The sequence below is a fragment of the Tyto alba genome, unplaced genomic scaffold (assembly GCF_018691265.1).
Source record: "Tyto alba isolate M040663 unplaced genomic scaffold, T.alba_DEE_v4.0 Super-Scaffold_7, whole genome shotgun sequence".
Lineage (NCBI taxonomy): Eukaryota > Metazoa > Chordata > Aves > Strigiformes > Tytonidae > Tyto > Tyto alba.
The window spans coordinates 11,725,084-11,752,670 of NW_024881328.1; the positions used below are offsets into that span (position 1 = coordinate 11,725,084).

The following is a 27,587-nucleotide window of genomic DNA, read 5'->3' on the forward strand; positions in this document are numbered from 1 at the left end:
TCAGTACCAAGGCTTTCTTATGTTGCTGACCAGTGGTTTAAGCGTTATTTTTATGACTCCAGAGACTGTTTTATGTTAAAACTTGTGCAGAGTTTAGATGCAAGCGTGCAGAGATTGGTTGCATCAGCAACCAGCTTTCCCTCAGAGATTCTGATCAGAAATACTATCAATGAAGCTAAAATGTTTATTGTTGTAAGGCTGGCACCAATTTTCTGGGATTACTTTTGGTGGGAACTGGGTAGTTGGTGCAGCTGGGTCTCTTTTGAAGATGCTGGACAAGCTGCTCTCTGTGATGGCAGCTTTGTGCATATGGGTCTGTTAATGTCACACAGCTAAAAAAAGAAGTGTCTTCCAGCTTAAATGACAAGTTTTGGGGCCAGTGTCAGAAAGCACTGCATGTGGCTGTAGAGGTTACCAGGTTATGCATGCAAACAGGTTGTTCCAGTGCTCTCGGTGATCAAAACCAGCTCCCGCTCACCAGTTATGCGACTGAAAACTGGGAACTAAACAGTCCTGATCTTTCTCATGTGGCTTCTCTAGCAAAAGAACGCAGACCCTGCTTTCTCTGAACTGCCTGCAATGAGCAGTAGTTCAGAAGTAGGCTGGGTGCAATTTTCTCTCTGTTGTTTTCCTGGGTTCTCACAGTTTCTTTCTTCCAGCTGACCCCTGTCCCCTTCGCTGCTGTGCCCTGGCCGCGCAGTGCCTGCTGTCGGCAGGTGTCTGTAGGGGGACAGGTTCTGGTGGCCCTGGCCACCCGCCATGGGCTGTGCGCATCTCCACATGCACAAGGTGACCTTTACTCCGTGCAAGTAGGGCTAGCAGGATTTAGCTGCTCATGACACCTTAAGCAAAGGATGGCGGAGATTTGGCTTTATTTTCTTGACTTTTCCTCAGAGAGAACTCACCTGTGAGGAGCAAAGCAAGGTGTGGTGGCTACCCTTAGCACAAGAGGTGGAGAGGCCCCGTCCTTCCACCAGCTAGAAAAGCCCTACAAATGGGACCAGCTCCCTTTCCCAGCAGTTTCATTAATGTATGGCCCCCCATGCCTGCTGCCCCCTTCTTTGAGCCCTTGTGTCCCCACTATTCCCTGGGTGAAGTAGATTCTCCCTGCTTCTAATCCCTCTGCTAAGCCCTTCCCCTTTCTTCTTTTTCCTGATTTTTCAGCAGCAGGAAAAGGTTCTACTGCCAGCAGAACACACAGGGGAGTTTATATGGGGTGAGACACTAAAAAAGGAGTGGGATACAGGCAGAACAAATGGCAAAAAGTCATGAAGCTCAGTGTAGACTTCTACTTTGTTCAGCCCGCTGCTTGTGCTTGAATAGCCCCTCCTCCCCTCCTTTCTATGTCAGACTGAAACTTGGTGTTACGTGGAGTCTAATAAAAAAATTTCTCTACATCAAGAGTAACAGCCCCTGCATCATGGTCTTTGACTGAAGCGAATTGCCTGGTTCCATCAGCTTAGTGCAGAGGATCCTTAAAATACATGTAACAGTAGCCTGCTACAGAGGCACATGAAAAGGCTTTTAAGTGTTATCTCTTATTCTTTCACAAAGCAATAGGGGTTGGAAATGCAGCTGAAAGCTCAAAAATAAGCGAAACTTTAATGCAGTAAAACTTTATTGAGGGTGTGATATCTAGACATTTGCTGTCATTGATAATAAAAGCAGCAAAAATAGTAAGGTGTTTGCATCATTTAACTGCAGGAGAATTTTCATTGCTCTAGTTCAAAGCTAATTTCTGTAACTGCAACCAGTTCTCATTTAGCCTGTGCTGGGGAGGGGCTATCAGATACTACTCTTTAGCATTTCAAAGGCTGCTGCAGCTATTTTATCTGGACTGGAATTCTGTACCAAAAGGGCAAACTCTCAGATATTTCACCTCTGTTTGGCTATTAGCAATGTGTGATTCTGTTGGGAAATATGATCACAGAAAATAGCCCTTTGTGGTGTTTTATGACTGCTGCCGCTTGGCCCACGCATTGTTTTAGCCGCCCATCCTTCAAAATCCAGCTGCGCATGGGGAAGGGAGCTGAGTGCGCCCCTCACCCACTGGGGTGAGAGTGGACATGCCTGTGGGCATGGAGAGAGGCTTCAGGGAACTGCTACAACTCATTTCACATCCTGGGATCTCTGTCCATCCACTCTCCCGAGATACAAGGTGTCCTGCTGGCACGCAACCTGCAGAGGACAGGGGAAGATGGTGCCACTCAAGTCTGCCACCCGCTTTTGTCCTGACCAAAAATTACACTAAAGAGATTGGTTGGTGTATCTGCACAGGGTGTACTGAAATATGCTAAATGTATTGGGGACAGAGGTTTGCATGGTTATAGCACATACTTGTATGGGGGTATTGGGACTGCTGCCATTCCTCATTTATCTGAATATACCTGAGCAGATTCGAGTGATGCAGGGTGGGAGGGGAAGGGTACAGTGCCATGGATGCCTGTGGGGTAAGAGCCTGGGTCTGTGCAGCTGTCCCGCAGTAATGGGATGGGATGGTGGGATAAGGAAAGGCTTAGTCAGGACAGAAGGATCTTGTGCTGTTTGCACTGCTTATGCCTGAAACCAGCCTCAAAACTGAGACATAAAACGCTGCAACCAAACACTCCCCAGCAAAGCCCAGAATCCAAACTTGCATGTGAAAGTCAGCACACTTCAGGCCTGAAAGCAGAAAGCATTTTGAGGTTTTTTTGTTACCTGCTGGTGAAAACAACTCCTTGTTTCCTTTTTGACACCGTTTTCACATAGATCCTGCATGTGATGTGCCAGGCTGAAGCCATAAACAAGTAAGAGAGAGCAATGAAGGTAAGACACCATTGCACACCCAAGGGCTTGACTTTTCAGTTCTGTGTACTTCCTTTGACTTTGATGACCTGTTTTCAAGGTGAACAATAGCACCCCTTCCAACAAGAGGAACAGAGGATTCAGTCAGATGTCCCGGTGAGCGTCAGTGTCCCTAGTTAGTTTTGGGAACACCACCCCGGCTTCATCCCAGGCTCAGGAGGGTGACTGGACTCTGGCACAACCCAGGGACAGAGGATCCTGCTTGGAATTTGGGATTCATTAGCCCAGAGCCACAAACCACAGAAAGGGAAGTGAGGCAAGCCTCGCACTGCCTCATTCATCTGCCACTCCTGTGAGAGGAGGACTGTAATTTGCCAAGTCCAGCAACTGAAAAGTTATCAGTTGATATTTTTTCCCCAGTTTCCCACCCTTCTTTTTTTTTTTTTTTTTTTTTTTTTTTTTTTTTAACCCCCAGTAATGGTCCCTGTTTCAAAGTCTTGTGTCTGGTGTTTGCAGATGGAGTAGATTTGCTTATTAAGGGTTTTCAGGAAGATTAAACTGACTTCTCTCAGGTTTTGGAATGTGACTTGAAGTTACTGATTTTTGCAACAACTAGTCAAAAAAATCCCCAAACCCAACGCTAAAAGCCCAAGGTAGTCTAAGAACAGGGAAACTCATAAAACATGTTAGGTCAAAATTAAATAAGAAATAAATAGGGCTAAAAATAACATTCCATAAATTTCCTTGCAAAGGATACTCTAACTGCTGATAAAAGGCTCTTTAAATATATCAAAGCCTCAAAGGCAGCTAGGAAATCAGTGGGAATGCTGATGGCAATGGTATTAAAGGGGAAGATGGGGATGATGAAAATGTAGCAGAGAAGCTCAGTGATTACTTTGTGGCTATTTTTACAGCTGAAGCTGGATGTTCCCACATCCATCACACTCTGCAGTGGGGATCAGTCGGAGGAGCCAGAGCAATCGGAAGTAAAAAGGTGAAATGGAGGAAAGAGGTAGCAGGAGTAAAGGAAAGTAAGTGGAGTAACTAGGTAACAGGAGATACAAGGTCAAAGAGTGGTTGTTAATAAGTGACCAGAACCAGGTGGCGCTGATCCAGGGGATGCAGCGCAGCCCAGGGGTACGGGGGGGGCTGCGGTTCCCAGCTGTGTCCCCAGGCACAGCCAGCTCATCACACACCACAGACTCGCTGGGATGCACTGAGACATCATTGGTAGGGCTCCATAGCCACTGAGTCGGGGTGGCAGCCAAACACCTGCCAGAATTTGGGGGTACACAATGCTAAAGGAGGTCAGCATAAAGCAGACAGACAAAAAATACAGGCACAGGTGGTGAACTTGCTGCCACAGCGGGTTGAGGATGCTGTATCTGCAGGTTCAGAAAGAGATCAGGCAAATTCAAGACTGCAAATGCATGAGAGATGTACCCTCTAACAACAGGATGAGAAAGTGGAATTGCTGGAGGAAGGGTCTGTAAAAGGAGCCAGGGCCCCAGGATAGCCCCTCCTATTGCAGCCCCTGGAACAGAGTCTGGGGCTGGACAGTCAACATGGGCCAGAGGGACATTTCTCACCTTCTGAAGTAATTGGCCAGCTTTGTTCAATGGCAATGTGGGCTGAAAGGTGATGCCTGGGGTGTGCATTCATGATGTGTTTTGTATGCCCTAATTATGCCCAGGCTTTTCATAAACCGTGGAGAGACAGGGTAAGGTGCTGTACACTGGGCTCTTTATTGTTTATGTAAAAACAGCTTCATAAAACAAACAAGGGAAAAGTTTTGCAAGCAGGTAGCTCAAAAAATGCAAAATGCTTCCTGATTTCAATCCCAGAAAGTACTGCCTTTCACACACAAACTCCAAAGAGCAACCTCTGGAGAACAAAGTCTGTTCTCCTCCTCTCCACAAAAATCAAACCAAGACCAGCAGCTCCCACCCTCCCTCTCCTGGCAGAAGCAAAATAGTTTGTGAAGAAGCTGTGCCTCACTTGTTTCTCTCTGTCCCCAAATCCCAGGCAGTGTCCCCAGATCCTGGGCAGTGTCCTCCATGGCACCTGCCAAGGTAGGCGACATCAAGTGAAGCAGAGAGAAAATATCTGCACAGCTGCTGGTCCAAACACGTCAGAGATTTCCCCAGGGGAGCTGGGAGATTTGCAGGGCTAGATAAGATGTAAAAGGGAAAATAGGGCACTGAGAGGAATAAGAAATCTTGCCTGGGAGTCCAGAGAGGTCTGTGGAGGGACCAGCATTGCTTTTGGTGGGCATATATGACAACTTAACATTTAATTTATTTTTTTGCCTGTTCTGAAACACTAATACCTCTAGTAGCACCCTGAGGAAATTTGTCCCAGCTGGTTTCCCAGTTTGATCCTTGTTTTGGCAGTCAGTTTTCTAAAGTGACAGTAACAGCTTCCCAGAGTAATATCTGTCATGTCTTGGTGGGGTGAGGAGGACGAGGAAAAGTTCTCAGCCATCCTGACATGGCTCCCCTGGACCATCGTCATTGCTGCCTGCCCTGTGCCTGCTGACATGAGCCTAGTTAAACATTAAGGACTCTCTGCCTCTCCTTTAGTCATGGATATAAGGGTGTAGCTGGGAAAGTCTGCCGTATAAATTAGACTTTGGAAAAAAAAAAAAAAAAGGTTTCTCTGAAGTCTTTCATCCATAGAGATCTTTTCTTGGGGTTAATCAGCCAAAAATTTAAAAAAAAACCCCAAAAAATCCTATCTGGGACAGTCAATGAATTCAAGAGGCTATTATAGTGCTAAAGTACCTAATTCCCTCTCAAGTAGAGGAATGCTTAAATTGGTGGGAATCAGGGGTCAAGTGCAGGCAGGTATTTCGGAGTCTAACTTGTACTGACATTAATGGGAACAAGGGTCCCTGGGGAGGAATTGTGGACCTGGGCCTATATATCATTCCTATAAACAGAACAGGGCTTGTGTTGTACATGTGCAACAGTATGTTGTTATTCTTTTCAAAGCAAGGTCTTTCCTTGTAGACTTTTCATCATTTCTCAACTGTTTTTTCTTTCCAAGCTTGGTGTGAGCAGATTTTGCAGCAAGCTCATGCTGGGCAGAAACCGTTTGCCAGAAAAATAAGCAAAAACCCAGAGTCCAGTGATTTATTTCAGATAGTGGTTAAATAGCCAAGTGTCAACTGAGATTTGAAAAAGCTGCATGGGGCATTGGGGGGCCCATGCTGCACAGATCCAGGGTGAATTTCTTGGAAAGCTATTTGTACCTCTGGAGCACTCTGCTTGCCCAGGCACTAGGAACCTGGGCTTTTCCTCCATTCAGTGGGAATTTTTCCAGAGATCTGAGTGGACCTGGCTCTACCTGCTGACATATTAAATCATATTTAATGATTCTTCCCCCACATGCACACATACAAAGGGAATCTCTTTGGGCTTCTTATTTATGAGAAACACTCTGCTGGATGCACGCTCCTAGATTTTGTGGTTGTCCTGGAGTACTAATCAAAATGGGTCCAGTTTATTTGAGGAAAGATGTGCAGAAAGAGAAAGCATTTCTTAATATACCATGCAAGGCAGTACAGGCGGACACTCAGGCTATCAAAACCTCCTCCCACTCCCTTCTCTCTGTGACTTGGCCAAGTCCCTGGCCACAAGATGGAGCTGGCTCTTTGCAGTTGCAGGAAAAGCCACACGAAAGGCAAAACCTTTTAATTCTCACATTTTTAATTGGGGCTAACCATTAACAGAGACCACAGGCACATTTCCACCGAGCTGCTAATTTTTAACCCTCTCCTGTGTCACAGCCTTGTGCATCTCCATGCCTGTCCCTTTGATGGCATGTTCATTAACTTCAGGAATCAGGGCATATTTTTTGGGGTGGCCCATGGCTGGAGACATCCATCACCCATTTCAGTTCCGCATGTCACTAATCCTCTCCTAAAAGCAGCTGCTCAGGCAGCCAAGTGCCCCTTAGCCTGCTCCAGGAGCTGTATGAATGCCAAAACTTGCCAGCTTTGGTCTCGCTCCGTTGTCACTGTTTGAAGGACTCATGTTTATGGACCTTAAAGGCATGAGGAAAATCTCCCCTGTGTACTTCCCTTGCTTTCCAGCCCAGCACCTCCAGGATCCCTGACTTTTTTCATGTAGGAGAAGGACAAGACTTGGGAAGAAGACTTTAGGTGCCGTTCTCTGCTTCCCAGCATTATTGCAATGCTTCCCCTCAGCAGGTCGGGAGCAGCAGCATTGCTCTTGAGTAGCTGAGAACAGAGATTGGTCCTCAGATGGTAAAAATAGGTATTTTAATATCTATTTTTATAGCAGGCAGCAGCAACATGAGCTGCATCTTTAGCCAAAGAGCAGATAATGTTTAAGAAAGGATTAAATTCTTGATTGTAATTTTTTGACATGTGATCGTTGCATGTTACTGACATGGATTTTGTGTGAAGTGGAATTTGTTTGTAGCTTCCATGGAAAAAGCAGGAGACAAATTTTTCCATGGTTGTGAAAACCCCAGCATCCGGGTCTGTGGGCTGGCTTGTGAGGGTAGGTAGTGTGGGGATGGCAAAGCTGCAGCATGCCCATGGCGTGTGCCTCTGCACTCCCACTTCCCACTGTGGCACATCCAGGAGGACATGGCAAACAGCACGGTAACGAACTGGAGAGGAAGAGAAAGTGCTTCCCCAGTACAAGAACTATTTGTAACATGCTGGAGGTCCCCAAGGTTCAAACGGATTTGCCTTTTATTTCATATCCTTGATCCTACACCCCAGCTTGACCCTAGCTCCCTCAAAACTCCTTTTTATTAAAACTATAAATCAGCCCAATTCGACCATCATCTAGGTTCCAGTTTTTCCCATCTTTCATTGTATAGAGAGCTGCTTGGACCAAAGGACTGAGGGACATTCAGGACCTGCTGTGCACTGGCAGTGCTTGAGGCCAGGCTGCATCTGGATTCCTCTTCCACCCATCACTGGCTTCACTGTGACTTCTGGAAATGGGTAATCTCAGATGTCTCAGCTGTTTTTTCTGGCACACTAGAGAGCTGTGCCAGAGATCCTATGGCTTCTGAACTCACTGCAGATATGGCAGGTGAGGCAGTTATACCCAATAGTGAGGTTATAATGAGTTATATCTGCTCAGAAGATGTCTCTTCCAGCTGAAGTTGCTAGTAAGTAACAACCCTAAACTTATGCCAGTCTAGAAATTGGAGAAATTCAGAGATGTCTCAGGATTTTTTACTGCAGAATCAAGGCAGTAGTTCCTGAAACATTAAGGCAGAACTGGAGTGTCACCCTGAAACAGACTGTGGCCATGGGCTGGGGCCCTGGGACCAGCATTTTGCTCAGACTGGTGCAGAAAGAGGAGTCGCTGAAAATCTAGAACCTCTTCAGTGCCACGGCAGACATCTAGATGTGACTCAGATGCTTTTATCCACCCTTCCTGCCACGAGAAAGATACGACAATGAAAACCTATCCTTAAAACACCCAAAGTATCTCTGATAAAGCATTTTATTTGTTTTGGCTGATAATAGAAGAGCCAAAGAATTAGCTTTAAATTTCATTGCTTGCAAATGCACGCCTAGGTCAGATACACTGGGTTTATGTCCTGCTTTGACCATAGCTTTAAAATGCAAGTGATAAGAAAGCAAGCACAAAGATCAGGCCTCTCCAGCATGGGGGTTTTCCTCTCACTGTTCCAGCAGAACTGTGCAATGATACTCAAAACCCAAGTTCAGGAGCCTCTGTGGCACCTAAATACTTGAAGGAACCTGAGGAACCTCAGTCTCATGGACTAAGTCCGCAAGAATGTCATTGTGTAGACAGGAGACATGCTGGTCAAGAGAGAAAAGACACAGGCTGCAGTCATGGCTGTTCCTGGAGATCAGGAGTGACTTTGTAGCAAGTCATCCTTTCACAATCCACAGGAGATAGAGCCCTTCTTAAAGTTCCCACCCCAAAATCATGGTATTGCCTCAAACTTGTCTTCTACTGGTTTGTATGATCCCTTTGTCCTTAATAATCTTGTTAACACATGGGCACTAAAAGCTTTTTTTTTTCTCAGTTCCTTATTCAGCACAAGGGAATCCCAGGAGGAAAACGAAGGGCTTTTCTGGTTTCACACATGAAGGCAATCTTCTTTCAGCATTTACTGCCACCTCATCCCTGACTCCAGAAAAGCAGCCAGCACACATTGATCCAGCACCCTCGTCACCGGCAAGCTGGAAGGATTTATATAAACACCCTCTCTGGGGACCTCATTTCAGGCCACACATTACCTCTGCTGATGCTTCATTTCTTGTCCCGGGTCTGACCTCAGGGACACAAGGCTGCCTGCTCGCTCCGGAGCTGAGCTGCCCACCCCACGGTGGGTGCATTCCCCACGTTCAGCCACCACAAAGTCCCTCTCTTGAGGTCACAGATGCTTGCTTGGTCATTAGAGCAGTTACATCCCCTTTTGCTGCTGCGGGGGGGGGGGGGGGGGGGGGGACGGGGAGGGAAAGGAGTGCAATATTGCCTTCGGAGGAAGGTATTAAAGCTGTTCTCATCGGGGAAGCTGCAGCACTTCCTCCCCTGCAGCTCTGCGGGGTCTTTCCATGTAGAGCCCTGGGCCCACACCGCAGTCTGTGGGTCAGTGGAGGTCTACTGGGGTAAGATAAACGACCTGTGAATCTGTGGGACCTTCACAGGGATTTGGCTTGAAAAATACAATGACTGATAGCAGTTGTTAAGCACTGACAATGGCCCAAAACATGTGTAGCAGCAGTTCCTGACCTCCCTTCTCTCAAGGGTTTCTCGGGGGGGGGGGGGGGGGGGGGGGGGCTGCAGGGAGAGGTCAGCCTGGGCATGGCCAGCACCGGGTGCTCAGCAATGCCACAGGCACCCACGGAAAGCAAGGGCAGACACTTAACCTTGGCAGAGCCTGGCTAAATATAAAGTGACTGGTGAGCTCCTACGCCTCGCCTGGCTCTGGTCCTGCTGCAATACATTCCTCCTGCAAGTCATCCCCCTCTTCCTCAAACCTCCTTGTCTGCTACTTGAGATGCCACAGCCGAGTCTCACGAGCTGGTTTCCTTCCCTCCGTGTAGTTTCTTCCTCCCGTGACCCTGCTTTTCCTTTCTCCCTCTTGCTCATGCACCGCTTGCCCCCTGTGCATCCACTCCTTCCCCCCAGCACTCCCTGGGGCAGCATGGCAGGACAAAGGGACAAGGGATGAGGGGTGAAGGATGAGGGAAGATAGATAAGGGTCTCCCTGCTCCTCCAACCAGAGCGTTAAAAGCTCTCACACACAAGCCTATGTATCTCAGAAGATCTGAGAAGGGACTTTCAGGCTTCTCTGGGCATTAAGGCTCACATCAGGTACTTTATCTCATGCAAACACAGGATCTGCATTTCATTTTCTTTCTTTTCACATAAATATTAAAAATACCCCACAGAAGTACTTGCTTTGAAGTCTCCACACACCAGGTCTTGCACTTCCATGTCAGTCACCATGTGGCCAGTGTTAATTCTGTTATTAACGAAGGGTGATGGCACGCGCCCTAACTTGCTCCAGGGGTAGGAGGGAGAGCTGATGCTGCCCCTTTCCCCACGTACAACTGACAGCTCGAGAGCAGCTTGTAGGTCACAGCCTGACCCACGCACCACGTTCCTACCATGGCAGCGGTTTTGGTGAGGCATTTACTAATATTTTTGCACTGGTTGCAAGCAGTCTGGTTGTGCTGTTCCTACATCCACACCAGGAGTTACTCTGATATAGCCACACGAGGACTGTTAAAATGTTACAAATTTTGTAGGTCGGTATTTCCTAAAAGAACAAATAGTCACTTTAAACCCAAACCTGGTGTCTCCCAAAGGTATGGAGAGGCTGAAGAGATCAGGGGGGTTTATGAAAGGAGTGTTGGAAATCAGCGCAAATAAGAGGAGATTTTGGCAGGTGGTGTTACAGTTAATCACTTCTTTCTGAGAACAGCAATGCAATGTATTGGGCTGAGGGCGTGTGTTTTAAGCAAAATCTAATGGCGAGATCTAGTAGATGTTATACTAAAGTGGCATGAAGGTCTGCAGGCCACGGGTAGTTAACTGTTACTATAAATTGCCTTAAAATCAGTGATCAGCTCTACAGTTGATTTATGATTTCTTCTAAAAGCATAAGAAAACAAAAAGCTCCTCAGCAACCCAAACACAATCATAAATCCACCGTTTCCTTTAGATCTGAACTGTTGAGGTCCCATCACACCAGGGACAGGCGGTGGGTGCGTGGACGCTGCCAAAAATCCGTCAGGCCGGGCAGCGCTGCCCGGATGCCCTCGCTCAGAGAACCCGTTAACAGACGGACGCGGTTCGTCTGCACAGAGAAAATCCCCGAAGCAGGAAAATGCTGCACCAGGGGAGCCACTGACCCGTGGGGAAACGAGCGCCAGCCCTGCTGTGAGCCCCGCGAGGAGGGCGCGTGCTACCCGTGTGCCCGCGTGTCCGTGGCTGTGCGTGTCCGTGGCTGCGCGTGGTGCGTCCGTGGCTGTGGGTGCCCGCCTGGGGGTACCCGTGTACGTGCATCTCTGGGCGCCCGTCTGTCAGAGATACGCGCGCGTGTGCGCACGTCTCCGCGCAGCCGCGTGCAGGTGGGTGCGTGGGTGTCTGCGTGAAACACGCGCGGGCGCACATACGTGCACGCGTGCGCCCCTACAAACGTGGGCGCGCGGGCAGACGCGCTCTGCGGGTGCCGGCCCCTGCGCACACGCACCCACGCGTGTGCGCGGGCCAGGCGGTGCCCGCGCTCCGCGCCCGCGGTGGGGTGGGGAACACACGCGGGGTTACGCCCTCCCTGCGCGGCGGGGCGGGGAGGTTGGCAGCGCCGGCACCCCCGGGAGCGGGACGGACGGACGGACGGACGGACGGACAGACGCGCCCACCCGCCCCGTCCCGTCCCGTCCCGCCGCGGAGCGCGGCTCCCGCCGCCCCCGGGGCAGCTCCGCGGCGCCGCCCCCGCCTCCTCCTCCCGCCGCCGCCGCCGCCGCCGCGGCCGCACAAAAGGCGGCGGGGAGGGCCCGGCCGGGAAGGGCTGCCCGGCCGCCCCGGCCGCCCGCACCATGCCCCGCCGAGGGGGGCTGCCGGCCCCCCGCCCCCCCCCCGCTCCTCCGCCTCCTCCTCCTCCTCCTCCTCCTCCTCCTCCTGGCCGCCCCGCTGCAGCCCGGCAGAGGTAAGGGCCGCTCCGCACCCCGCCGCTCCGGGCCCTGCAAACGCCGCCCCGGAAGGCGGATTATCCCCCCCCCCCCCCCCGCCCCCCTCCTCTAAACCCGCTTCGGTGCGCTTTTGTGACCGTTTCGGTTTTTCCTCAGCCCCTCTCCCCACCCGCGCCCTGCGCGGTGTTTTGCGTGTGCGCCCGTTCCCGCTCCAGCCCCGCTGCCGGCGGGACGCCGGCTCGCAGCCCCCCCCGCTGCTCCCCGGCCTTTGGCGGGGGGGGGGGGGGGGGGGTGGAGGGGGGCGGGCGGGCGGTCCTGGAGCTCCCCGCGCTTCCCCCGCCGGCCTCGGGGCGAGCCGTGCCGAGGATCTGCACCCCGAGCCCCCCCCCCCCCCCCCCCCCCCCGGTTTGCGGGGCGGCGGGGACCCGCGCTCCGGCAGCGCTTTTGGGCACGGACCGCATCCTTGGGCTTGCGCGGCGGGATCACACCTCCGCGTTAAACAGCGTGGGACAGCTATACAGGCACCGCTCTCTATGGGTACCCTCTAACGGGACCATCTGTAGCCGCTTCTGTTTGGGGAAAAGCACTTCCCGGGGCTGTTTGTCCGAGAAGTGTGGATTAATTGATCGGATGATAACGGCAGCATAAAGCCACAAGCGTTCGCTCTGCCAGTGACCGATCCCCCCACTCTCGCCTTAAACCTTTCCCCCACGTATGCGTTGTGCCCACACAGCGGTCCCTGTCCCCAGTGGGGATGCTCTCACGGCTCCTGGACGCACTCGGAGGCTGCAGCGTGGTTTGTGGCTTTGCTCCAGGAGTACTGGAAAAGAGGTTCCTCTCCTCTCTGAGCGCTCGGGGAAACTTTTTTTAGATGAAGGGAACCCAAAAAGTGCCTGAGTCCACCATTCTGGTACTAATTCTCAGTGCTTAATGTTTTAATGGGGTATATTAACAAGAGGCTCATCTTGCAGAGTGCTGTGGCACACGACTGCAAAAACTCGGAAGAGGTTTTCTTAGCTTTATATATTTATTTTGGGGGTCTGATCCTTCGATGTAATGATTCAGTAGTGCAGCAGACCATCTCGGGGGTGAGGGTGTTAGAATGCTTATTGCAAGCATAAATAAAATGATCTTTTTCATACTTAGCAGTATAAAGTACATCATTTTTTTTTGTATTTTGTTGTTGTTGTTGTTGGTTTTTTTTTTTTTTTTTTTTTTAATTTCCCAAGTAAGCCAGCACATTCATCTCAGTTTGAGGCACTGCCCAAACTAGGATTTCTTGCAGAACAGGTTTAAAATGAGGTCTGATTGCCTGGAGCATCTTTATGAATAAATCTGTTGAGTAGCTTTCATGAGAGTTTCCTATCTTGCTCTGCATCAGTAGTTTGATATATTAAAATCTCAGCTATCTAATGGGATGCACTGCCTTTCTCTGCTATTTGGAACTTTCATGTAACTTAGCCTGAGGGAAGGATGTCGTTTGGAGATGCTCTTTGTGCCTGCTGTACACTGCTCTGCAAAATTAAATAGGGTGCAGGGCTTAGGACTCAGCAGCATCAGAGTGAAGGACCATATGTGGGCTGTGGAGCTCAGCGGTCCAGGGAGGGTTGATTATTTTCCTCCAGAGTAATTCCAACTAAATTCTGGATGGAATTTTCCCCATTTTTAGAAGTTCAGTTGAAGTTCAAAAGTGATTTCATTAAATACATCAGAATCAAGGAGCAGACTGAGTTTCTTCCAGTCTTACTGGGTAAGTAGCCCCAGCATCGGGACTAGCAGGAGCATCTTCAGGCCCTTGCTTTGCCCGATTCAGGAAAGACTGTGCTGAATCAAGCACAGCAAAGACTTACATCTGGAAAATCCTGCGTGTTTTTACTCCGACTCAAAAAGCTCAGGTTTCAGTCCAAAATCAGAGGGCTTCACAAAGCTCTGTTTTCACAACAATGCTGGAAATGGTTGGGTGTTGCTTCGAAGTGGAAAGAAAAGCATACTTGGAAACTTCAAAAGCTGCCACCAGGAGGAATGTCACCCCGTGGCCAGCCACAGGAGCGTGGGCTGCTTTGGTCATGGCACCCAGTGGAAGAAGGAGACCTTGGTTTTCATTCAGATACTGCCGTTACTAAGTAAACTCAAAAATCCAGCAGTCAGGAGAGGAGCTAAATATTATCCTATTTCCATGCAGACAGGCAAGTGAAGCCGTGGGAGAGCCAGGGCTGGGTAGCCAGCGTACAAGCACAAGTGTTTGCTTTATAAAGCCCATTATTTTTGCTGTGTTACCCTGTGCACAGCTGCCAGAGCAGCAGCTCTCAAGGAGAGGCTTTGGGCTGTGTTGTAGAGTTTGTAAATGCAAGCGTTAATCTCTGTGCAATTTACAACTCCGTTGATCAAGTTACATTTTACTTTATATTACCTATTTGTTTTGAGCTCTTGCGATGTCGAGGAGCTGGAATATAACTTCTGCATGTGAACAAGGAATTAAATGCCTGGGTATGTGGTAACAGCCAGCAAAAAAAAAAAAAAAAAAAAAAAAAACAAAAAAAAAAAAACCCCAAACCCTAAGGAGGCTCTTGTTTGGTATGAATGAGCCCAAGCAGCCTGTCTGAATGAGAGCCATAGAGAAAGTCCAGGGCTTCGTGCTCCCGGGTTAGAGTTAACCACCTTGCGGGCAGCAGAGCCCCGTCAGTGCAGGGCTCTGACACAGCCATGCCTCGGCGATGACGGAGAGTCACTGACAGGACCTACTTACCCGCTTTTTGCTTTTAGCCTAGGGCTAAGTTTTCCTCCAGCTGTCCAGCTTGATTCACTGCTTCCTGCGCTCACAGCCCGGCCCCGGACGGGAGTGACCCAGACAGCCACCGCTCTTAATATTTTTGGTGCATTATTCACACGGGGTACATCAAAAATCCCTTTTCCAAAGCTCTCGGGCAGAAAGTTCTCGGCACAGGAGAAAAGTCCGTGTGGCTCTTCATCAGCCATCAGCAAGTCTGCACAATCTGCAGATGATGCCCAGCAGCAGTGTGGTGCAGTGGTATCTGCAGATGCAACTGGCTGAAAATAGAGGCCTGACAATGCTTTTATTGACATTTGGGTTGGAAAAAACAGCAGACTCGGAGTTTGAGCCTGAGGCTTTTCATTTGGAGTGTGCAGCCTCTGTGCTGAATCCTCGGTTGAAGATTTGTTTAATCAGTTATTGACAGTAGAAGTTAATAGCCGCACACAGGGGAGCTGGGGCATCGGTGGGATCGAAAGGCACATTCGTGGCCACGGGCACGCTTAAACAAGCTGCTGCATTCAAAGCCGATACCACTGATGTTTGCTTCGGCTGAACTTGTGTGTGGTTCCACTTTCTTTCTAAAGCCCGAAGCCCGTATCGTGGATTTTGCAAGCAAAACTGGCTTGGTACCTCTTGCGCTGCCGGACACCAGGAGTCCAGGAGCAAAGGGCATCGCTGCTGCCCTGAACGCTGCCGCCTCGGTGGGCGCGGAGCCCCGGCCGGTGGCGAGGGCAGGGAGGGCCCTGGGCTGTAGCGTGGTGCCTTCCACCCCGGCCAGCCTTGGACATGCCCCAGCGCAAACACGCTGCCCAGCTAACCTGGATATCCTGTGGAAATGACTCTCGTAATAAATTAAAAGCAATTTACTGTTGCATGAGTCCACTACGGAAATCACCTGTGTGGAAGGGGGAGATGAGTATCTTCCAAGGCTGCTTTAAGATGAAAATTTTGGGGAGAGGCCCCCCATGTATTCGGCTGGAAAAATTGAGAAGATGTGCCTAGTGTGACTTTAAAAGTCAGCATCTCGGGGGGGTTCGGACAGCCACCTCTGTATTTCAGGCTGGTTAAACAGCTGCTGCTTTCTGTGGGCTGTGTTAGAAGTACTTCATTAGGAAGATGAATAGCTGAACTCTCTGATTAACCAGAAACCATTGAAAAAGAGAGAAGAAAAATACACCAGAGTCATATTTTAGAGGTTCTCAGCCCCCCAACACAAGTTTCTGTCCTTTTCATTCTTCTTGGGGAAGGAAAAGAAAACAAGACCTCTTTACAGGTGAAGAGAGATTTACACCTTCTCTTGCCTGGGAGGTTCTTTGCTCTTGTTTGAACTTACAGTATGTTTAGCATTAAGGATACCTCAGAAAATCCCTGAACGCTCTTTTGGAGTGAAGTAACTGTTCAGCCCACCCCACTCTCTGTCGTTCTCTCTTGCTGAAGGTCTCAATCTGTGCACCAGCGGAAGCGCCACGTCCTGCGAAGAGTGTCTCCTCATCCATCCCAAGTGTGCCTGGTGCTCCAAGGAGGTAGGTGGGCAGACCTTGTTTCTCTTGCCTGCTTTCTGTAAGGCAGGAAGGGAGCTATTCCCCCACCTCGCCTGTTCCTGACACTGTTCCATGCCAGAAGGGGTGGGTGAGGGCAGCTCCATGCCAAGCGTATTTTGGGTGCATTCAACTCCTCAGCTCTTTAAAAGGAAATAAGTCTCCGACCCCACTGGCCTCTGCACATCCTCAACAGAGCAGCACTGTTTCTTCTCTCCTTCTGTCCCTTCAATTACCTTCTTGTTTTCAGTGGGTGCTGGGTCTCTGCACAGGCTCTGTGTTGCAGGGACCCTTGCTCAGACGCTCACTCCCTAAAAAGCCTCAAGCCCCCGACTGGTGTCCCACTCCATGTCCCTTGTTATGTGGCCTGGCATTGCACGGGCTCTTTCTCTGTAGCAAAGATAATTCTCCTTTCTCAACCTATTGTGTCATTTTGAGGGGTGACCCATGCTTCTGGCATCCATGCCATACCATGGTGATGAATTACACAGCTTAATTGTGCTTTTTGGGGTGAAAATACATCCTTATGTTGGTGCTGAAGCTGCTCACCCATAATTTAATTGGGCCTCCTTGGCTTGTGGGAAATCACAAATATCTTTCCCTACTCCCTAAGGTCTGCTGATGAGTTTAGATATATACCTTATCAAATATACATCTTACCACATCGACTTGTGATTTCTAGAGAGCAAGGTGTGTGAAAGACCTGATAACATCTGATGCATAGATAGCTGTTGTCTGCTTAGTGCCTGTGTCTGTCCTAAGTGTTTGAGAGAGAAATACGGATGCAGGGAAAGGCCCTGCCTACTTGCAGGAACAGCTGCTGTGCCAGAAACCATCTTCGGGCTGTGAGAAACCCCACATCAGTGGGTAATCCTGAATCTCTCAACGGGCAGGTCCAGGAGTGATGCTCTCCCGTTCCCTACTGAACCTTTTTCCTCTGGTGTGGCTGTCCCAGTCCTGTTTTGGGGGGAGGCAAATTGAGGGGCTGAGCACACACTTCACCTTCCAGCTATAGCTGGTGACGCTGAGCTGCGGATGCGGGTGCTGCCTGTGTCCCCCTCTGCTGCTCCCAGCCCTCCTCTGCCAGCCCTGCCTGGGCCAGCCACAGCCCCTCAGGGTGGAGGAGGATGAGGATGGCAATGGGCATGGGGTGAGGGGGGCTCCCAAGCCCTGTGGTTTGGCTGGGTCTCAGGAGGTACCCCAGCCTCTGGCTCTCCGGGTCAGCTTTACTGGATTTTCACTTCCTTGTAAGCACAGCTGCAGCTCTCCAAGGAAAACCTCTTAACACTACTAACACCATGCTACCTGGCAGTGTAATAGCTTTCATGTTTTGTTTTGTTTTTTTTTTTTTTTCCAGCAAGGCGAATGGTGTGCAGAAGGGAATGGGTAAAGCAATAGATCCACTTTTGAAACATCTTGTAAACAGCTGTAAGAGCTCCTCTTCCAGCCAGCTAATCTGCAGTGGTGAGACTGGGATCAGGAATGCTGGCTATTAAGTTATGGGTACCCAATAACTTGCCTTTTTTTTTTTTTCAGTTGTTTTTTTTCCTTCTTGGCATCAAAAGACAACTTTTTGCAAAATGCTGCCATTGGAAATGTTTATCTGGTGTTCACTGTGACCACTAATTGTATGGCAGCCCATGAGACTGACAGCCTGACTCTTATCTTGCAAACAGGAGAGTTACCAAAAAAAAAAAAATTCCTAAATGGAATGAAGGGGCCAAGAAGGAAGACGGGTGTTTACAGGGAAGTGCTGTAATACTTCCTGACCTTTAGCCTGCAGCAGCTATTTAAAAATACATTTCAAGGTGTTTCGTGCCAAGAGCTGTGTGTTTAAAAGCTGCTGTCCCCATTTCATGCTTCATGCTAAAGCTTAGTGAGTTCTTATCCTAATTCTGTAATTTTTTTTTTTTTATTTTTTTTTTTTTTTTAGAATTTACTGTTTAAAACTCTATTTCTCTTTAATTGAGATCATCAGGTGAGGTAATGGGATTGCGAAAGATACTTACAGGTTTTTGACTTCAAAAGTTTTAAAGTAATATTATAAAATCTTAATATCCGCTTTCATTGCGTATTCATTTCACCACCTGATTTCCTTTCCCTCTGCCACAGCTTAGTCAGGTATGCTTATTAAATTGCTTTTAGTCTGTTTTCCTTGGCTATTGCCATTAGCTGTCATTCGCTATGTATGTTGCCCATGAGCATATATGCCAGTTGAATTCTATACCTCTGCTGCTGTTTAAGTATCGGGGCTAAGATATTGGAGCAGCTTCCACACATGCTAGTTATGTTGTGGTAGAAACACAATCAGCTGATTAGCGTGTATTTTCTTCTCCCTTTGCATTTACTTAACAGGTTTGGGAGCAAATTGGGCCAGCTGTTGTCACCTATGTAGGCAGCAATTAATAATTTTGCCAGAAGTATATATAGTAGAAGTATATAATATTATATATATAATTATTTATATTGTAATATGTATATATGTATTATATATATGAGACATCCACATTTCCTGTATATATAATATATATACAGAAAATATACTTTATTATATCTTCCTCTATACATATACTCCTTCTCCTATGTAATATTCCTCCCTTTGGGGAATGACATCACTTGGCAGTGCCGTCCTATCTGCTTGTTCGTTGTCCCCCTGGGTGCCCGGCAGTGGTGATGCTGTGTGGGAGAGCAGCAGTTTGAGCAGGAAAGCCACGCTGTTTCCCAGAGACGATCACACTTCATGCAACCTCCTGCAGTGTTGCTTCCTCCTCCATCACCCTTTGCACTCCCGGATCCAGGCCCCCTGTGACTGCAGAGGAGCAGAAAGTCTCGAGGGCTCATGGACTGTAACTAGGGGTTAGGAGTGCGCCAAAGCAGGTCTGCAGATACAAGGAGCCCTATCCTGATGGTTTTCCAAGTGGGATACGGATCCTTGTATTTCCATTGCCTTGAATTGTGAGGGTAAGAGCATGTGTATAGATAGAGGCTTCCAGCAGAGTAGTCAAGATGATATAAATCTATGACTACCACCTCCTAACCTGTTAGTACAGGGTGCATCATGTCCCCTCTGCTTGAATCAGCATCTGTTCACTTCTGCTTGTGTTCAGCATCTCTGCTCCCATCCGAGAGGGTGATGATGGATGAGTTGATGATAGCAGCTTCTGGTATCCGGCAGCCCCAGAGCCCCCAGGGGCTGCTGAGTTAACCACAAGTCTTTGGGCTGTTGGAAATTTGGAAGCAGACATTGATTCTGTTGGCTCATGGAAAAATACCTTGAAAGGCAGGACTTAAATGAGGTGATCTGTTTAAATGACGCTTAAAAGAGGAGGAACAAATGTGTGGCCTTAAGCATTGCCTGAGCATGCCTCGAAACAGGGCTGCTGGGGGGGAAATATGTGACTCTTGGGTGATGGAGACTGCTGCAGCCCTTTCCATCCATGCTGGAATCTGAGGAGATTCCTCAGCTGCTCCTGCAAGCTCCCAAAGAAGCTGGAAATGACTAGAAATTGCTGACACGCTGCTGGTGAAAGGCTCTGGCTGGAAACTGCACGCTGGCCTGAGGCTGCTGTGATCTCTGCGGCAGCCTGGTTTTCGAGGCTGGGAGAGGAGGATGCACGTTGATTTTTTTTTTTTTTTTTTTTTTTTTTTGCATGGGCATCAGGTTGCCCAGGCTCAGCAGGGCTTGCTGGGCAGAGCAGGGAGCTCTGGAAGGGGCTTCAGCACTGCCCTCTGAGCTGCCGGGTGGGGTGTGATAGACAGGTGGGGTTTGTGTTCATGATAAACCCACCTGGAGTGATTGCAGGGGGGGATGCTCTCCAAAAGACCCTTTGGGAGTACCAGTATGGGGGGAAAAATTATGTCTTTACTTTGCTATTATCTTCTGCTTGCTGCTTCGGAGGGCAGCGTATCAACGTGCAGAGGCTCCTCTTGTTTGTTAGGTGTGTGTACGCTGTGCATTCATCCACGCATTACCTATGTGGATGCTTTTGTGTGTGTACATGCAAAATAGAGATGCACATTAATTACATTAATTAAACTGAAATTTCCTTTTTGATTAATTGAACTGAAATTTCCGCAGTGGCACCCTCTGTTTTCCAGCAGGTTGCTTGTGCCCCATCCTCTCCCATCTCAGGAGTGTGTACTTGGAGAATGAGGAGGGAAAATCAAGGATGTTCCTAGAGGGAACATGTCAGGTTTTTAAGTGGAGAAAGCAGGACTGTTTCAGACTGAATTAATGCAGTACTGGACTGATTAAAGCAAAAAATGGAAGGGACCTGTCTAGTCAGGACTTAGATATAGTCAGTTAGATACAGTCAGTGCTGTTCTCCATTTTTATGACATGAACCAAGCAATTTGTCTTAAAACTGTCAAACTGATGAGCATGTAATTGTCACACGGTTGTCTCCATTCACTCTGTCCGCTTGCGTGCATTTGCCTTTGTGAGCTTGTCAGCACGGAGGCCGGTCCGCAAAGCGCGCCCCGGGCTGCAGCAGCCCGCCTTACTGGTGAGGTCTGGGTGGGATCTTCCCCAGCTGATGCTTCTCTGTGGCACGAAGCAATGCTCCCGGGTGGTTCCTGCTCGCTGTGGGGTACCTGCTGCATTTCTTGCTGAAGCAGGCGCGCAGGCAGATGGTCAGCAGGTATTTGGGCAAGCCAAATTGCTTAACTAACTGTGAGGTGAGCTCTGCTCGGAGGGAATTGGGGTTTGAGCTGGTGTGCCGTGTCTGAGCGGATGTGGGGCTGCCTTTTGGCGTGGTTGGTCGTGAATTGTTTGGGCCTGCGCAGTACCTTTTACAACTCAAATCTGTTCAACCCTTTTTTCCTTTCATTTAACCTCTGGGAGCCTTGATTTTCTCTGTTGCAGAAAGCTTTGTGCTTGAGTTGTACGGTACCTAGTAGCCAGAGTTTTGGCTTTGGGTGTTGACCTATGGGCGCACGTGACGGGTGTTTGCAGGGTGTTGCGGTGATTGCTGGGACTTCCCTGAGGCCACTGTTACTCCCCTGCTCGGTGTCACTCTGCCTGGGTTAGAAACCCAAGCAGAAGTAGGGGTCAGTCCTGCACCCCTGAGGCGTTTGCACCCCGGGGGGGGGGGGGGGAGGGGGCTGTATTTTCTTCCACCCTGGATAATGCAGCATTTCACAAAACAAGAGAGGGCCTGGATTTGGTTGGAGCTTCAGTTTATCAACTGCTGCTCTGTGGCAAGTCCTCTGGGCCTATTTTAAAAGAAAGTTTAAGAGAAAATAGCTGGGTCAAGCAAGGGGGGGCCTGGGGACTGGAGGAGTGCAGAGGTGCAGCTGACCTGAGAGCTTTGTGCAGCTCCCGTCAGGAGGAGTTGTGGGCTTCTTTTGGAGAACTTTTGCCACTGAGGCTACAGAAAAACACATTGCAGCAGCAACCGTTTTTCACCACCGTGCAAACGGACAGGCTTGCACATGCACGGGCACCCTGCCCCGAAAAAGCTCCCGGCAGGTCCCACACGGGTGTGCTCCTCGCCCTGTCTGCCGGTGCTGTCTCATCCTTGGCGTGCAGATGCTGCTCTCATGTACACCCCTTGCTGGGATGATGAACATCAGTATAAACAGTACCATACCCAGAGCTGTCTCTCGTGGCCTTACGAGCTCAACTACTAAAGAGTAGCAGCTGGGGGAGGAAGCTGCCGTCCTCCTCTCCCCGGGCTGCCCGCCCTTCCTGGCTTGTGTTCTGCTACCCCAGCCCCAGCCAGAAAATTAAGTCCTAATTCAGAGCCCTTTGAAGTCGAGTCTTTCCGTTCACATCAAGAGGCTTTGGAGCAGACCTCGAGGAGAGTTGGAAATGCCTGATAAAGGCTGCATTTGCACTAGCAGCCCTAAATATTGTCCTATTTGGATACTTCTCTCCAGTGTTAATTCCTGGAGAATAACTAGAGGTTCCCGGCTGCACTCCTGGTGCTGTTTCTGTTGATTTTTGCACAACCAGAATGTCCTTTTTAATAGGTGGCAGAGGAAATGAGCTGGCAGAGGTGCTCACCTGGAGCTGTGGTCCAGGTACTGGCAGATCAGGGGAGCAGCTCCCTGTGGGTGCCCTGCTGCTGAGTGGACTGGCCCAGGAGAGAGTCTGGACCCCGCTGACTTTTCACTGACTTCAGGTCAAACCACATCCGAGATAAACTTTTCTCTAAGGCTGCCATAAATGTGCTGCTCTGAAACGCTGGGCGTTGTTTTTTGATTTTGTGAGTGATTCTGATTTTAGTTTTGTCATGCTGGAGATGATTTAAATAGTCCCAGCCCTCCTTTCTGGAAGTTCATATGTTTACACGACGCGTTCCAAGAAATTTGTGTTTGTATCCATCTGACGTGCCGTCTCCTTGGCTGGACCCCGCTGCTGGATGCTGGAATGCAAATCTCGCATTTTTCAAATAGTGCTGGGACCTCGTAGTGAGAAAATGCAACAAAAAGCCTCTGTCTGTGTCCCGGGGTCCCGCATCCAAGGCTATCCTTGGGGGACCCCCAAGCGCTCCGTGGGGTGCAAAAACGAGATCCGTCAGATGACATCTCCCTCCTTGATGTCTCCCTCGTCCTCTGCTGTGCCAGAGCTTCAGCAAAAAGTGAGGTTTATTCAGTCCTGCACTTTTTTTTTGGCTGCATAGCCAAAGGAGGGGCTGTCACAGCTACGAGGATCTTCTCTGCATTATTTCATGTCATTTTAGTCCATCAGCCCTGGAGCAGAAGACAGTTGTCTCTATTGTTATAATGCAGAAATAAGTAGGAATCGACTGTTGAAAATCCAGTAAGTTTTGGGCATGCGACTTGCTCCCTTTGGTGCTTTTGGAAAAAAAAAAAAAAAAAAAAAAAAAAAGGCATTCTAACAAATGGGCTCTTTGCAAAAGGCTGTATTGTGCGTCTGGCTGTTCCCGAGTGCCGCCCCAGACAAGGCTGCATTGTGCCCCACGCGCGGGGCTCGCAGCGAGGCCTGGAGCTCTGGGGATGGGCGTTGGGAGAGTCCCCGCCACGGCAGCCCGTCCTCCGGGACCGAGCTGCTGCCCGCGCCTTGCTGCCTGCGGCGGGCACAGGCTGCCTTTGGCCACCTCCCACGCAGGCTCTCCCACCTCCCTTATTCGCTGGCAAAGCTGCCCGTGACAGCCTGCCCACGCCAAACTGCTCTGGCTGGGCTCTGCTTCAGGGACCACTTGCTGTCACTTTATTTATTTTATTTTTTTTTTTTCTTTTTTTCCATATGATGGTGTCATGCCAACACCTGCAGTGCAGAGGTAGGAGGGAAGGGGGACACGGGGGGTGCTGGAGTGGGGATGTGCGGTGTCTCTCCCCGGGAAGAGGGCGCAGATCCCTGAGCCACCCAGCCTCAGTCTCTGGATTCACATCTTGACTTGGCTCCCTGGGATGGTGGGTTTGCGGGGCTTCCCTTGGTGCCATCTCATTGTCCTCTCTTCCATCTTTTGCAAAGCTCCTTCTAGGTGATGCACATAACGAAAATAATGGCTTCTTACCTTTTCTCATTGAAGAAATGAAAATTGGCTGTAAGCAGAGCAAACCAAACATTTTGCCTTGCTTTCTTCACGTGGCCCAAGACAGGGCTGGGAGCTAGTGCTGATGCTGTGGCTGGGGTGAAAACCCAGGCTTAGCTTTCTGCTGCGATGGTCTGTCTGCAAATTCAATTTTCAAATCCTTGCAGAATTTATTTTCTGGTAGATCCCTTTGACAGGCTCAAGGCTCAGTGCTTTTGAGTGAGCCACCACAAATGACACCAGCTTCTCCTTGTCTTCTCCAGTTTGCTAAAGGTACCAGCATGTCCAAAGAAAGCCTCTGCTGTGGGATTGATGTTTCTCCCTCCCCTTCCCTTTTGTCTATTCTTCACCCCCCAGGAGTACAGCAGCACAAAGTCCATCACGTCACGGTGCGACTTTCTGCAGAACCTGATTGCAAACGGTTGTGCTGGAGCCATCGAAAACCCCAGCAGCAGCATCAGCGTGGTGAAGAACATTCCTCTGAGCAGCAAGGGCTCTGGGCAGACCCACCTGGACGTCACACAGATCATGCCTCAGAAGGTCGCCTTGAATCTTCGTCCTGGTGAGTTCCCAATGGCTGTGAGCCCTATGCTGGGGTGTGTGGAGGAGGAAGAAAGGGTGGCCAGGGCATGCCAAGAGCATGTTATAGTTCATGGCCTTATAGCCCACTAAAGCAGGTGGCTGCTGGCTCCTTCCACAGCCCGTGAACTTTGGTGGTGCATCACGAACAGGTTTGGGGCTGAGGTGTACATCCTCCGTGAGAGGACACTGCTGTTATGCAATGTCAATCAAAGCCCACCCACGACTGTTATCAATGCTAGTCTTAACCCTTGCATGTGTTTAAGTAAGAGGAACCTGCTCAGCTTAAAAATGTAATCACTGGGTGGAAGGAGTTAAAATAACTTTGAATCCCCCACCAAGCTGACAGTGCTTGACTTGAAACTGAGACAGCTCCTCTATAAATTTGAAACAAAAATGCCTATCTGTTTTCTGTCTGTATGCAAAAGAGCAGTGGGATCAAGGCAGAAGATGGGAGATTTGAACTTGTGACTCAGGACTTGGACTGTAGCCAGATCCCTGTTTCATTCCCCTGAGCCATCACTTTTCTTCAATCTCTTCCTTTTAATTAAAATTAGAAGGCAAGGGCTGGACTGAGCCATGTGAGCATGCTTGTTATCAAAAGTTTTTGTATGCTAGGGGGAGGCTTTAATGTGGGTTCAGAATTCTTACAAAAATTTGGCAGCCAATATTTCTGAAGGGGGAAAAAAAAAAGCTCTTTATTGCAAAGTTAAGAGGCCAATATAAAAGCTTGATTCATTATAAGCAATTGGTGTGGGTTTCTAAGGCTTACACTTTTGTGACAGCTCTCATGAGCATACAGAAAAATGAAATATGATGTTTTGCCCAAGAAAAACAGGATTTTGAGCTGGTGCTCACGCTACCAGTGCTCTCCCAGAGCCTACCAGTTGCTGCAGGATTTTTTATTTTATTCTATGGGTTGGATAGTTGTCCTGTCTCTTAATTAACTCTTCCTCAGAAGTATGACTGCTGTCGTCAGTCAGACCCTCAAATGTAAAGAAATTTAGCTTCAGAGCCTTAAAAGCAGATACCTGGGGGCAGTCACCAGTGGATGTATGGCTAGATGCATGGCTTCTGTAACTGAATGATGCTGATGAAACAGCATAAAGAAAGGGAGTTGCTGTTACTCCTATTTCTTGAGGCAACTCCTGGCAGAAAGGGCTGGCTCAGCTTCCACATCTCTCTGCCCGCAGACGCTTCTTCATGCGCCGTGCCCCGTACTCAGCAAATTCCCCTTTCCCTTCCTGATCCGTGGCAGTTTTGCCCAGCCAGAGCCGCGGATGCCCACCCCTCGGGGCTGCGGCGGGCGTGGGGGGCTCCATCCCCCTGCGGCTTCCTGGGGCCGCGCTGTCGGGTGCTTTGGGCTGGGCAGGGCTGGTGTGTTGTTCCTGCCAGCCCTCGCAGGGGACCGCGCTCGTGGCCATCTCCAGCGCTCCTTGGACGGCAGAGAAGCCCTCCAGGTCGGGGCTGAGCTGCAGGAATCAGCCTGAAGGACCCTGCGGTGATTCCCATTCCCACGCCGAGGCGGCGAGCTCCCCTCCCTGTGCTCCTCTTGCACACCATCAGAGTCACTGCAGGAGACGAGGACACACCTAGGTGTTTGTAATAGTATCACCCGTTTTTGCTCTCTTTTTGATCTTAGGCAGCGCTCCGTCATAGGGCTGATGACTTCCTAATCCCTTGTATTGGCATCCCCAGTTTAAATTATCCATTAATCCTTGAGTTTGAGAATGGATTTCACCTCATGAAGCCAAGACAAAAAGGAGACAATGTTGATTTAATTTTGGGCATGAAGGGTGTACTATTTCAAAGAAGTATTCACATGGCCGTCTGTGGCAATGGAGATCTTTTATTCTTAGACCGCTAAGCAGAAGCAGAAGGGAGCAAATTGTCAATTGTTTGCCATTCCCACCCAGGCAGTTTGATCTAATCCTCCTATGGCAGAAGTCACATCCCCAAATCTCTGTGTCCACAGCTGATTTCCAAAGGCCTTAAATGAGTGTCTTTACAGGGTAGCTTTCAGATCGAGCGTTTAGTTTTTATAACATTGCTTTTTAATCTTGGGTCCCGCTGTAAAGCAGTATGTCCTGGTTAAATGAAACATATGAGTAGTGTAAAAGGAATTTAAGAAATTAATAGATGCATGTTGTGTTGCACATCAAGCTGTAAGCCTCACCAAGCAGAAAAAAAAGAGCTTTTCTTGGATAAAAGTGATTGTTGAGTTTGTGTTCTGAAACAGGCCAAAAGCAGTTTTTCCAGTTTCTGCACTGCCTTTGTGTGACAGTATCCAAGAAACATTTCTGAATTCAGTTTTGAGTTTAAAACTTTTCAGTAAAAGCCCTAAGTAGAGGATGGTGGTGATGGTACATGGGGAAGGAAGGGGGCAGGATTATCCCTAGAAATGTGAAAGTAATACTGTGCACAGGGAATAATAAATTCTTTTGCACTTACATGTACATACATTAGTGATATTTTGTCTGTGATAATGGATTTGTGCCGTTAGGAATGAAAGAAGAACCAGGCCTAGGATCCTGTTATTTTTGGTGCTTCTCAGGGACTAATAAATTCATAACTATTAAGAGAACAAGGTTTGATCAGAGCATCCCAAATACCCTTTCTGGCACAGGAAATCCTATTTTAGGACCAGCTCCGGAAGAACAGTGTTTTGGAGACAGAAATGTTGGGAAACGCAGAAGGACACATCCTCTTTTTCTGAATGGATTGGGTATTCCAGTGAGAAAAATATGTCGTAAAGAAAAAAATAGGCATGGGAATGAATTTTCCGAGAGTTAAACACATTCTTAGAGCACTGAATTAAAGTCAGGCTAGCAGTCATGGTTTTTCACCCTGCAATCAGTGCTACCAGGTTTTGCACTATATAAATGATGTTATCCTTTGTTCCCCCACAAAATACATGTCAGGTACAGTGTCAGGCCCACCTGCTTTGGTTGAGCCACCTCGATAGCTTTGCTTACTGTAGGGTCAGTGCTGAGTTGCATCCTGCTGCATACCACATCTCAGCACTGCGCTGGGAAGGTCCTGCTCCTGCTGGAAAAGAAAGCCAGGGAGAATACGGAGAAATATTTATGGCCAGAGTTTCCTGCTTCCTACAGCTGATATCGGGGCAATACCTACGTGTGCGTGTTTGCGCGTGGTGCCTCTCGCAGCCCTTCCTTTGGCAGGAGGGGTTGTAGCAGGCTGCAGTGGGGAGCAACTACCTGTAAGAAAAGAAGTCTTGGCTTGGA

The 27,587-nt window shown here is 49.0% G+C and overlaps 1 protein-coding gene across 1 annotated transcript in view; it reads left to right on the forward strand.

Moving 5' to 3' along the window:
• Nucleotides 1-11,808: 11,808 nt before the first annotated feature.
• ITGB5 (integrin subunit beta 5) overlaps nt 11,809-27,587 on the forward strand; it is a 63,390-nt gene continuing 47,611 nt past the window's right edge. Inside the window, 4 exon segments of the mRNA XM_033003402.2 lie at nt 11,809-11,910; nt 11,912-11,967; nt 16,161-16,246; nt 24,121-24,325. Of these exon segments, the coding sequence (XP_032859293.2) occupies nt 11,858-11,910; nt 11,912-11,967; nt 16,161-16,246; nt 24,121-24,325 (400 nt within the window). The 5' untranslated portion in view covers nt 11,809-11,857.